General features: G+C 34.8%; 1 protein-coding gene across 1 annotated transcript; it reads left to right on the top strand.

Annotated features, from left to right (window-relative positions):
* The first annotated feature begins 3359 nt into the window (after window positions 1-3359).
* dbx2 (developing brain homeobox 2) lies at window positions 3360-10295 on the top strand. The gene is made up of 4 exons (XM_051884195.1): window positions 3360-4075; window positions 5573-5647; window positions 8308-8492; window positions 9307-10295. The coding sequence occupies exons 1-4, from the start codon at window positions 3667-3669 to the stop codon at window positions 9484-9486; spliced, it is 849 nt and encodes a 282-aa protein (XP_051740155.1). The 5' UTR covers window positions 3360-3666; the 3' UTR covers window positions 9487-10295.
* Window positions 10296-13297: the final 3002 nt, after the last annotated feature.

Genomic DNA, 13297 nt, shown 5'->3' with positions numbered 1-13297 from the left:
TCAAGAAAAAGCATTCGATGGAGTTGAACATTCATATTTATGGAATACCTTATAAGCCTTTGGTTTCCATGAAAAATGTTAAAGTATGTTAAAAATTATTAATAGTGACATTGAGAGTGTAACTGAGATTAATGGTGGCTTGTGTGCTTCATTCAAGGTTAGCAGAGGAATTAGACAAGGGTGTTCATTGTCAGGAATATTATACTCTCTTGCTATCGAACCACTACTCCAACAAATTCTGAAGAGTTTGGATGGTTTAAGAGTACCACATTGTGATTTTTATTTTTTGTTTATCAGCATATGCTGACGACCTCATAATATTAATCAGCAAACAGCAATGTTTGTCCTTGGCAATGATATTTCTTTTGTAATTGAAAGTAAGCCTAACTAAGTGAAAAGTAAGCTTGACTAAGTGATCTAACTCTGTCATGTCCTTAATCAGAGTGCAATGAACACTGACCGAATGCGTTTATTCTCGACATTTTGTTTTGACTTTTTTCTTGAAATTTAATGTTTTTTCTCTAAACACTTTATTCTCGAAACACAACAACTTTATTCTCAACATTGTATTTTGACCTTTTTTCTCTAAATTAAACGAGTTTAATCTCGCATTATAATGACTTTAATCTTGAGATGGTTTTTTTAATTAGTTTTTTTACAATCGCTAGGACACATTTCTCAATACTTGGGTCACTTTTTCAAAACTCTTCAGTTCTCCTAACCAACTTTCATCTTGGCACAGCAGTTAATCTTACATTCAAAATGCACTAAATCTACCAAAACACTTCATTTATGTCTCAAATCAACTCAGTCTTCCAGAACTCCAGCAAAGGTTTTCACCCAACAAACACACTTTGTCAGTCATAAAACACTGACCTAAAAAACACTAACATCAGGTAGCATTATACAATGTTTTCTTTTGTAAAATTTCTTAACAAAACAAGAATAACACTTTGTTTATAAGTCACCGCAGTTCATGTTACATGAACCATGTTTACATAACAGTACAAAATTATTCTGGAGTTTTCCCCTTTGAATGGATGAAAAAGTGACCCAAGTATTGAGAAATGAGTCCTAGCGATTGTAAAAAACTGTATTATTGCTTGGCACTGATACTCTTCTGTACTTTTGGGCTACTTGTGAATAAAGTTTTTTTTTTTTTTTAAATCTCTCTCTCCCCCTATTTGTACTTTTTCCCACTTTAAAACTGGACTATAACATTAAACAACATGGATGTGTGTGTCTGAGTGTGTGTGTGTGTTTGTTTGTGTATGTTTGTGCGTGTGTTTGTGTGCGTTTCGTTTTCAGGGGGGCCATGTTCGGACCGGGTCTCCTGCATTGTGCTCTTTAATTCAGAGAGGCTGGACCTCCATTCAGCATATGAAGAGCTGCGATGGCAGGAACTATTGAAAGACGGCCGTTTTAAAGAGGTCGTGGAGAGAAAAGAGGGGAGAGACCTTTCACAGCTGGCCTCACAACGAGAGGACTTCGCCGGAGTCTTTACAGACTGTCAATGAGGGCTCTAATTTTTTTCAGTTGTCCTTTAAAAGGCATAAAAGCTTCAAATGGGTTCACATGAACTAACGTTTTAGTGACTCCACTTCATAAAGGACTAATTCTCCCTGTTTAGAAAACCATGTGGACTAGAACAGTGGAGACGGGAAATTTCTCTATTAGGAAAAAAAGTGAAAAAAAGTATACATAATAGTGTATGCAAGTTAAATCATATAAATTATATATTATATGCTTATTAGTAGAAATTCACTTTTTTCCTGTATAGAGGATATTATTTTTTAGAAAATTTTTCTGAAATCACTGTTTTGAGTTTCATACATACCAAATGTTCGGGTATTTAGCAATTTTAAAACTCTCTTCATAGTTTTTAAAAAGATATAATGTCACACTTCAGCACATTGTATGGAAAATGCAATAATAATCATGCAATTTTTCTTTTGATAAAAAAACAAGATGATGAGTTTTCAAAGCAAAGCAAATGTTCTTAATTTTGTAAGTGTTGATTTCTTTAGTAAATATACTTAAAATATCAGTTAAACCTTAACTTCATCACCTTGGCCTCAATATTAGGAGGATTGTTGATGATTTCACTGTTACAATCTAGTTTAAAGTTTGTCGATCTGTCCGTCACAGTTTGTTGTTCGTCTGATTAGTCACAAGCAGATTTCCTGATCTATAACCCCACGGAGAATCTTTCCACATCCGAACAGCTCCCTGTTAACACACATTACATATTCATCGGCCGACGGCCTGCCCGCTACCAGTGAGGCCAATAAAACTGCAAATTTGATTACATGTGGCCTTTGGCTCTGTGTCGGGGGGACAAAGAGAGCGGCTGTCTGCGGCGATTAGCATGCCCAGCATGAGGTGATGTTTTCCCCCAAAAGACTGGCCCGGTTCCCCCCTGCGCTGGACATGCCTGTTTACAGACGCACTTCTGAGAGACGCGGCCAGCATTCGCCGAGCCATGAGACACATCTCCTGCTATACAATATATATATATATATATATATATATATGATTTTTTTTTTTGTAATTATCATCATTTTATTAAATATATTATTTTATTATATATTTATTTACATATACATATTTTATATTATTATTTTATATATAAAATATATAACACATATATACAGTTTATCTTCATTTTTAAACAATGTTTTTTTTAATTTTCAGAAATTAATATTTGATGGAATAATACTGAATATAAACTTGTTTTCTTTTTATATATATTGCATTAAGAAAATGAAGCTTATTTTGTTTGTAATTTTCAATACTCAGATTTTCATTACTGTAATACCATCATTTGCACTATAAAATTTTTGAAAGTAAAGTGATTTTTAATGTAATTTAGCATAAATTTAAGGCAGTAGAGTGAATATGACAAACAGCATTACATTTTACATTTTAAATACCATACATTTTTTACAATATAACAAAGCTAATGATACTTTTAATTAGTGTGACATGCTTAATTTTTAATAAAATAATATTAATGATGCAAAAATTAGACCTCATCTTTTCATATTTTACCCTAAAATAATATAAATGTATATAGAAACACTATAATATATATATACACACACACACACACACACACACACACACACAGAGTAATGCTTTTTTAATACAGCATTACGTTTACATTTTTAAAAATTACCAAAATTCACATTATGGTAATGCTAAAGAGATTTTTCATTAAATAACATGCTCAAATTTTAAGAATATAATCTTAATGATGCTAAAATTAGACCTCATCTTTCCATCTTTTACCCTAAAATAATATATTAATATAAAAATATATGCAAAATATCTTTTTTGGAGGGAGGGTAAATAAAAATGGATTGCTGGTGAGATTCACACACGCATTAATTGTTGTAAAATAGCACTTGTTGATTGCAAACAAGTTCTCATTGTCCCCAGCTGTGCGACGACGGACAACAATAAACTAAAGAAATATAGTCACATTGATAGACTGAGGGACAGATACTTCTCCAGGCCGGCTCTCAAAGGCCTCCTCAATGGACGCACTGAAAAAAGATATTACTATTTACTGCCGCTGGGGTCTGTTTGGTGTGCAAGTTAAACTTTGGCCGGGAGTCTATTGTCTCCAATGTCTATCATTTAATGGGAACTTTGACATAATGAATGAAGGGGTTCCACCTTCTGTCCCGCAGAAAGAGCCCACTCTTATCAGAGCGCCGCGCCTCGGCCAATCACAGACTCCCAGGGAAAGAGCGCATTGTTTTCTTTGTGTTTTTTAATGAAGTTAACTCACACACCAGTGGGAGAAACTCTACACTCCAGAATGATCTCCTAAAACGAACGAGGTACCTGAAAGACATGGCTGGATTTCCTCCGAGGCATCCTGGATTTGGGAATTCCGGGAAGTGTTTTCTCATAGAGAATCTGCTGCGTCCGGGAAGTTCCTCACCTGCAGCAGGTGTGCGTTTCCCCGCTCTGAGTCTGATGCTGAAGTGTGTTTCTCACAGCGGGGCCCCTGAGGGCCACAAGGGCCAGCAAACGAAGGACGGGGACGTTATTCAGCCAACGCCAGGTAAGACGACCTGCAACACTGACATGAAGCAAAAGACATTTCAATGACAGATCAGATGACATATTAATATCTCAATGCTCGTCTGTTATATTCATGTTATGACTGCGAGTAGACTTGAACTCTAATAACATGTCAGTTCATGCAATATTAATGCAACTTCAATTAAATTAAAGCTTTGTTCGCTCAATATCCTCATGAAAACACACACTTAAAAAATGCTGGCTTGTTTCAACTCATGTATGGGTCAAATATGGACAAACCCAAACATTGGGTTTAAAAAAAATTAATTTCAAAATTTAAACCAAAAGTTGGGTTTGTCCATATTTGACCCAAACATGAGTTGAAACTACCCAGCATTTTTAGAGTGCATCTACATTTACAAACAGTATTTAAAGTTCAAACAAATAAGTCACATTTTCACTTGTGAATTAAAGAAGAATCACCAATTTGAGCACATAATTTGTACCTTAATATCAAGATCTTAGATTAGTAAAAGAAAGTGTTTATGTCCTGTAACTGATCACCATTTTTTTAGTTTTCACAATTGTTTAGCATTTTGCTTTTCACTTCTTCAATTTATAATATATAAGTATACATAAGAGAACATATTTATATATTTTATTTCTATATAAAATATTTGTTTTTATTTTGTTACAAGTTTTCTTTAATATATAAGATATTTATATATAAAAGAAAATATGTTTATATTTTATTTATATATAAAATATTTTTAATTTTGTCATAACCTTTTATATATATATATATATATATATATATATATGCTGTGGAAAATTATTTTTTTACTGTTCCATGTAGTCTCTCGATTAAGATAAAATATACTAAAATATTTTATAATCATATTTTAATGTTTTATTGAAATTATTAAGTATACCAGACTTAGAAAAATATTCTTTAAAGTTGTTTAAAATGAAGTGTGTTGTCATGTTGTCAACTACTCTAGAATATTCTGGTTAATAATTATTAATAAGATGTACATTAAAAGTAATTAATTTGAACATTGCACAAACTTAATTATTTACACTTTGCCTTATTGTTTACGCTACTTTTCAATATCTAATCACTGAAATACATGCCACACACTACAGATCATATACTCACTATTTATTAACTATTTTCACATGATAGGAAAATAGTAAAGTTATTAAAATAACACAAATGGAAATATGGGAATAATGCTGGGCTAAAAAAAAGTTGTCTTCATGAGATGGGTCATGTACTTAATGTTTTTCCTTCACTATCTGCTTCTATCGTGCATTAAAAGAAAATGAGTTTTTTCAAGAAATGTATAGATCTACAAAACTAATTTTAAGCATATTCGAAGATAGATTTATTATACTTTACATAGATATTAGATATAAGCAAAAATTCAGTCATGTATGTTTTTAACACTGATATAAAGCTGTTCGATCTGCAGACTCATGGCTGATATAATGTGAATAAAACACAATTTCACTCATCCATCCGTCTCTCCTCTAGTTATAATGGCTGGTGTCGCTCTGCCCTGCTGCTCTGGATCTGGATCTGTGATGTCATCTACTCCTCTGTTCCCTAGTAAGAAAACTGCCTCATCAACACACACACACACACACACACACACACACACACACACACCTACACACACACAACAGAGCTCCTCTGCTAATGTTTGATGAATTTGATGCTAAAAGATGCTCATCCAGTCGCCCTGATGGACAACAGCCAATCAAAAGAGTCTGTGCTACAAATCACCTTCAAATTCTATTTATATATCTAGATATTTATATTTATATTTAATCATAGAGCAACGCACTAGGAACTACCCAGAACACCAAAGCAACCACCTAGTAACAACCAAAGTACCTTTCAAGGAAAGTCTGTTTACTCGGCGGCCATATTTGCAACGCCTCCGGGCAACTATTTCACATTTTAATATTTATTTATTTTATTTAATAACTGAATTTGCAGTATTGTAAGGGTAGGTTTAGGGTTGGGGGTAGGTGTAGTCATTAATAAAATAGCAAATTAATTTACTGTTATTTTATTATGAAATTTTTCCTCACTTCTGGCCGTTGCTGTATCCCTTCTAGACACAACCGTTTCTCACATTCACAAGTGAACCGTCTTTCTATATCTATAGTCTTTGAACTCTTTGAACACCCTGAATACAACACATAAAACTCACTGGCGAGTACATAGCAACACCCTAGCAACAACCTAAAACAAAGCAACATTGTAAAATGCAGAATCTGAAATGCATTATTTTCTAATTTCCTAATAACAATTTAATTCTAATGTAACTTAACAAAATATTTTTTAATTCCAAGTCATAACTTTTATATATAGCCTAAATATGTACATAAAAGAAAATAGGCTAAAATATATAACGTGTGAGCTCAGTGATTTCTTTATCGCTTTACTGAAACCGTCTTTCTAATTCGGGCTTGTGCTCACCAAGTGCCAAAAACCTGGCAAATCCGGATCTGTGAGATTTTGGGGTTTTAAAAAAAGCCTCCCTGGAAACAGTTTAGTGGTTTGACACTTTCCCACAGCGATCTTCCCGCGCGCGCGCGCTCTCCTGCCCCGTGACCAATCAGCTCATTCAGAGCGACCGCACACATGTGACCCCGCGAGCACTTCTCAACGCGCCGCGCGCGCTCACACTGACCTGGGATCAGCAACACTGCGGCTCTAGCACCGGAGCGCGCTGCGCGCAGGTCTGGGATCAGTCCGGAACACACAATGACCCGAATTCCTGACCAGCGGAGGGCGGAATCGCTTCTCCTGGGGTTTTTTTGTCCTCGCTAATGAAAAGCAGAGCTCTAAAAGCCAATTCTGTCCGTTTCAGGGCCCCGTAGACATGACGCCCTCAATAGAAATGACTTTTATAGACTTTTTTCAGCTCATCTCCCTGTTAAGAGAATGAGCCGCGGTCCATCTTTTGAAAGGAAACACTGAGGGATGCTGAGAGGAGAAGATAATGCGGCGGAATGTCAAACGGATCATTTGTTGCAGGAAAAGCAGGGTTGAGGGTGTGTGGGCGGGGTTGAGGGTCAGCTGACCCTTTAATAGGGCGTTTAAGTGGAAACTATTTAGAGTGAATGGCGAGCAGAGAGCGTGACTAACCTCCTCACTCACGCGCTGACGGTGGCCGCGCTGGCGATTTGTCGAACAGATTAAAAAGGCATCGCTGAATGTGTTCAGAGCACCTGAGAGGAAAACAGAAAACTTTATTTATTTAGGGAAAGTATAGGATTTAGCCCCTCTAAGGGTATTTTGATTTATTTGTTTATTTTATAGGGAATGTATAATTTATAATGTATAAACTAGCAGCCAAAAATTTTACTTTACTTTATTAGCTACTTTTAAAATCTTCAGTCAGTTTTGAGCTCTCAGTAGTGAAGATCTGATCCAAAATTGTTTACGTGTGTTTCATGTTTCCTTTTTATTTTTGGAAGGGGAAATTACAATGTAACACACACTTAAAGATATATATATATAGGGTATACAAATGTGTCCACAAAAATAGAGAAACATGACTTTTGCAATAATACTTGGTTGTTAGTTTATCTATCTATCTATCTATAGGGAATGTATGGATTTATCTCCTCTAAGGGTATTTTATATTTTTTGTTTGTTTTTTTATTTTATTATTTTAATTAACAGGAAATGTATCCTAAAGTTATAAAAAAAAATATGTCAAAAATAGAGAGAAACATGACCTTTGTTAATGTTTTTGGTTGTTTTTATATTTATTAATAAGATTTAGCCCTTCTAAAGGTATAAAAAATATATCCAAAAAGGAAAAAATGACATACGTAGTAAAATTTTTGGCTGCTAGTTTATTGGGATGTTTTTGTTTATTTATTTAGGGAAAGTATAGGATTTAGCCCCTCTAAGGGTATTTTGATTTATTTGTTTATTTTATAGGGAATGTATAATTTATAATGTATAAACTAGCAGCCAAAAATTTTACTACGTATGTCATTTTTTCCTTTTTGGAAAAACACCCCAACAAACTAGTAATCAAAAACATTATTGCAAAGGTCATGGCATGTTTCTCTCTTTTTTGTGGACATATTTTTTATACATTTAGGATAAATCTCATACATTTCTTGTACATAATGAAATAAAACACCCTATACATTCCCTATAAATAAACAATCACCCCATCAAACTAACAGTCAAACCAGCAGCAGCAGCACTGTGACAGAGGTGGTGTTTGTGTCCTGCAGGGGGCGTCGGGTCTGTACTGTGGAGTCCAGTGCTGAACTCCAGGTCTCGGCCGGGAATCCTGCGACGAGCAGTGTTCTCCGAGGAACAGAGACGAGAGCTGGAGAAAACCTTCCGCAAACAGAAATACATCAGCAAGACAGACCGCAACAGACTGGCCACGGACCTCTGTTTGAAAGAGACACAGGTCAGACAAACACATGCTCAACTCCTCCCTCTGTCCTTCAGATCTCATGAAGAATGTCTGGAAAAGTTCAGGGTTTATTGCACTGCAAAAAATGATGTTCTTCCTCAGTGTTTCTGTCTTGTTTTCCAGTACAAATATCTTAAATTCTTAAAGGGTTAGTTCACACAAAAATGAAAATTCTGTCATTAATTACTCACCCTCATGTCGTTTCACACCTGTAAGACCTTCGTTGATCTTCAGAACACAAATTAAAATATTTTTGTTGAAATCCGATGGCTCAGTGAGGCCTGCATAGCCAGCAATGACATTTCCTCTCTCAAGATCCATTAATGTACTAAAAACATATTTAAATCAGTTCATGTGAGTACAGTGGTTCAATATTAATATTATAAAGCGACGGGAATATTTTTGGTGCACCAAAAAAAACAAAATAACAACTTATTTAGTGATGGCTGATTTCAAAACACTGCTTCATGAAGCTTCGGAGCGTTATGAATCAGCGGTTCGGAGCGCCAAAGTCACGTGATTTCAGCAGTTTGGCGGTTTGACACGCGATCCGAATCATGATTCGACACAAAAGATTCATAACGCTCCGAAGCTTCATGAAGCCTCACTGAGTCATCGGATTTCAACAAAAATATCTTAATTTGTGTTCCGAAGATTAACGAAGGTCTTACGGGTGTGGAACGGCTTGAGGGTGAGTAATAAATGACATTATTTTCATTTTTGGGTAAACTAACCCTTTAAATCAAGATACATTTGTTGTTCACACTCTGCAAGTCACTCCAGTTTGATGAATTCATGCGTCCCGCAGGTGAAGATCTGGTTCCAAAACCGCAGAATGAAGTGGAGGAACTCCAAAGAGAAGGAGAGCTCGTTCTCACGGCCGCACATGGAGCGACTGATGGTCTGGAGCCAATCAGAACCAGCCGACACGACACATGTGACACACACTCACCTGTACACAGACGAGCGCTGCAAAGATGATTTATGACACACTCTTCTTCAATTCAGAGACTCTTGGTGCAAAACATGGAGAGCTGGAAAATATTGCTGTTTCTGCAAAACCTGGACATTTTACAATTGTGATGTACTGTGGAAAAGTCACAAGTTTCGGTAACACTTTACAATAAATGCATTAATTAACAATGCGCAATACATCTGTTACAATATTTGTCCAATAAATAATATTAAAGCTAGGGTAGGCAATTTTGGAGAAGCTAGCATCAAAAATCACATATTATATAAAAACAGTATGTGCTCGCAGGTATGCAAATACATACGTTGACAGGCAGGAAGGACATCCTATCATTGCATTCGGACTGAATTCACCGATTGGACAAACATTTTTGGTCCACAGATCCACAGATGATATATATATGTACATTTAATATTCAGACCACTTCTATTATTGTTTGCTATCAGGATGTGAAGATGTTTTAACCAGTATAACAAAAAGTGTTTGTGGAAAAACATTGCCTACCCTACCTTTAACTTTTGATTTTAAATAATGCATTAGTAAATCTTGAAATTAACATAAACTAATATTAATAAATGCTTTAGAATATTTGTTGTTGTTAGTTCATGTTGTATTAACTAATGTTTATTGTAAAGTGTTACTGAAACAAGTCATGAAATTTCACTGGTGCAAAAGTGTTGGAAAATATGGCAAATGTGAATAATTCAACTGCTCTTTATCTTAATTTTGTCTTTGAGCTTAACTTGCATAAAGTGTACATTGTAAATTCTGAATTACGATTAGTTGAGAAGCTTTACTTTTTAAATAAAATGAGTTGAAACTGATATTCTGACATTCATTCCTTCATGCAAAGCTGTAATTTTCTGCTCTAACAGGCAATGAAGCAGCAGTTTTACACATTGACAAAGCAACACTTGACATCTCATCATACAAACAATTTCCGACAAATAAATAAACTCGAGGTGCCAATGAACACGAGACATCACATGCTCTGTTAGTGCATATGTTCCTAAATCATCGCAACATAAAAGTTCATTTAAAATAGTTACAGATAAAACACAAATAAAACATTTATTGAATTATCAAAATGCTGTTGCCACCATTGTGTAAAAGCATGTTGTGTACAACACACCTTAAATGGGGTTTTCATGGCTTTTTGATTTAACTCTTAATTTAGGGTTATGTTTAATTCTGACAGATTGAGAGATATTGATCTTTCATCAGGGTCTTAACTGTCTTTCCTTATTGAATTTTTTTTTTAATTCAATTAAAGTTCATTAAAAATATTCAACATACTAACTTGCACTACTTGAAAAAATAAAGATGCCTTCCGAGGTGACACTTCACTTCATTCCATGTCTGTTCTCCTCTTTTCCCGTAGTGGAGCGCTACAATATATACACTAATTGATATATAACAAAATAAAAAAATAAAAAAAAGTTATATAAAAACAACATAGACCTCTAAGCCATGCCGATGCACAACCCACGTAAAGATGATAATTCCACAAATAACTGCAATTGCAGGTTTCAAACAGAGATGGCAACACTTATGAGGCAAAACTTATGGGCCGCAGCTTTAACTAAAACTATAAAAATTTGTTTTCAGTAAATTAAATTATGCTGAAATAAAACATTATGGCCTGGTTTCACTGACAGAGTTTAGATTAAACAAGGATTAGGCCTTAGTTCAAATAGGACATTTAAGTGTCTTTTATAAACTTGTCTTAGAACAAACATTACTGATGTGAATCTTGAGACAAAACAATAACACTGACATATTTTAAGATATTCTTTTAGTTAAAACAGCTCAAACATGCATTTTAGTCTGGGATTAGATTATGCCTTGTCTTAATAACCAGGGTTATAAAATATAAACATTAGATGAAAAACTTAAAACTTAAATTAGAGATGATGTCTTGGCAAATAACTGAAATAAAGAAGTTCCAAGTTGAAGTACTAAAATTATCAAAAGTAAAACTGAAATACAAATTGAAACATTGAAAAAAAAAGACAAAAACACAACAGAATTTCTAAAACTTAAACTAAAATTGAAACTGAAATTATAAAAACATAAATGCTAATTGAAAATATGATTAAATACTATAATAGTATATACAGTGCCCTCCACAATTATTGCCACCCTTAGTAAATATGAGCAAAGGCGGCTGTGAAAATAAATCTGCATTGTTTATCCTTTTTGATCTTTCATTCAAAAAATTCACAAAATTCTAACCTTTCATTGAAGGAAAACAATCGAAAGTGGGGGAAAATCACATTATGAAATACATGTTTTTCTCCAATACATGTTGGCCACAGTTATTGGCACCCCTAGAAATTTTTTATGAGTAAAATATCTCTGAAGTATTTTCCCATTCATATTTACATTTTTTTAGCACACCAGGGTGATCAGGAACATGAAATTGTCCAGCCATGACTTCCTGTTCCACAAGAGTATAAACATGAGGAAACACAAAGGCCAAATTCCCTTAATCATTCATCACAATGAGAAAAACCAAAGAATATAGTTCTGATGTGCAGCAAAAGATGGTTGAGCTTCACAAAATAGAAAGTGGCTGTAAGAAAATAGCTAAAGCATTGAAAATCCCCATTTCCACTATCAGGGCAATAATTAAGAAGTTCCAATCAACTAAAGATGTTACAAATCTGCCTGGAAGAGGACGTGTGTCTAAATCGTCCTAATGCGCGGTGAGGAGGAGAGTTTGAGTGGCCAAAGACTCTCCAAAGGATCACAGCTGGATTAGTTGAGTCTTGAGTCTCAGAAAGTTGTTCAGGAGGGTTTCAAGAAAAGAAACAATCTCCAGCATATTCAGTTGTCAGACATGACTGGAACTTCAAACGGGACCGGCTTCTGTGGTCAGATGAAACTAAAAAAAGAGCTTTTTGGCAGCAAACCCACCAGATGGGTTTGGTGCACACATGGATAAAAAGTACCCCATGTCCACGGTTAAATATAACACTGGATTTTTAATATTGTGGGCCTATTTTTCTGCTGGAGGTCCTGGACATCTTCTTCAGATACATGGTATCATGGATTCTATGAAATACTAACAGATAAAAATCAAAACCTGACCACTTCTGCTAGAAATCTTATAATGGGCCGTGGTTGGATCTTAGCTGTCACTGAGCACAAAATTAAGCTTCTGCCATGGCCGTCCCAGCCCCCTGACCTGAACCCTAAAGAAAATGAGTGGAGTGAACTGAAGAGAAGAAGCACCAGCATGGATCTGGGAATCTGAAGGATCTGGAGAGATTCTGTATGAAGGAATGGTCTCTGATCTCTTGTCAGGTGTTCTCCAAACTCATCAGGCATTATAGGAGAAGACTCAGAGCTGTTATCTTGGCAAAAGGAGGTTGCAAAAAGTATTGAATAAAACGGTGCCAATAATTGTGGCCAACGTGTTTTGGAGAAAAACATTTATTTCATAATGTGATTTTCCCCCCACTTTCAATTCTTTTCCTTCAATGAAAGGTTAGAATTTTGTGAATTGTTTGAATGAAAGATCAAAAGGATAAACAATGCAGATTTATTTTCACAGCCGCCTTTGCTCATAATTACTAAGGGTGCCAATAATTGTGGAGGGCACTGTATGAGTAATGCAAAAATAACAGGGATGGATGGATGGACAGAACAATGGATAGACAGATAGATAGACCTAGATAAAAATGAAAAAACAAAACAAAACATAACATTACTAAATAAACTAAAATTAAAATATAAAGTCGAAATATGAAAATTATTACAAATTATTATTTATATTATTATTATTATATTTGTATATATTTTATTAAGAACTTATGAACGG

Source organism: Ctenopharyngodon idella, chromosome 24 (assembly GCF_019924925.1).
Source record: "Ctenopharyngodon idella isolate HZGC_01 chromosome 24, HZGC01, whole genome shotgun sequence".
In the NCBI taxonomy this organism is placed as follows: domain Eukaryota; kingdom Metazoa; phylum Chordata; class Actinopteri; order Cypriniformes; family Xenocyprididae; genus Ctenopharyngodon; species Ctenopharyngodon idella.
This window is presented reverse-complemented; position numbering and strand designations above follow the sequence as displayed.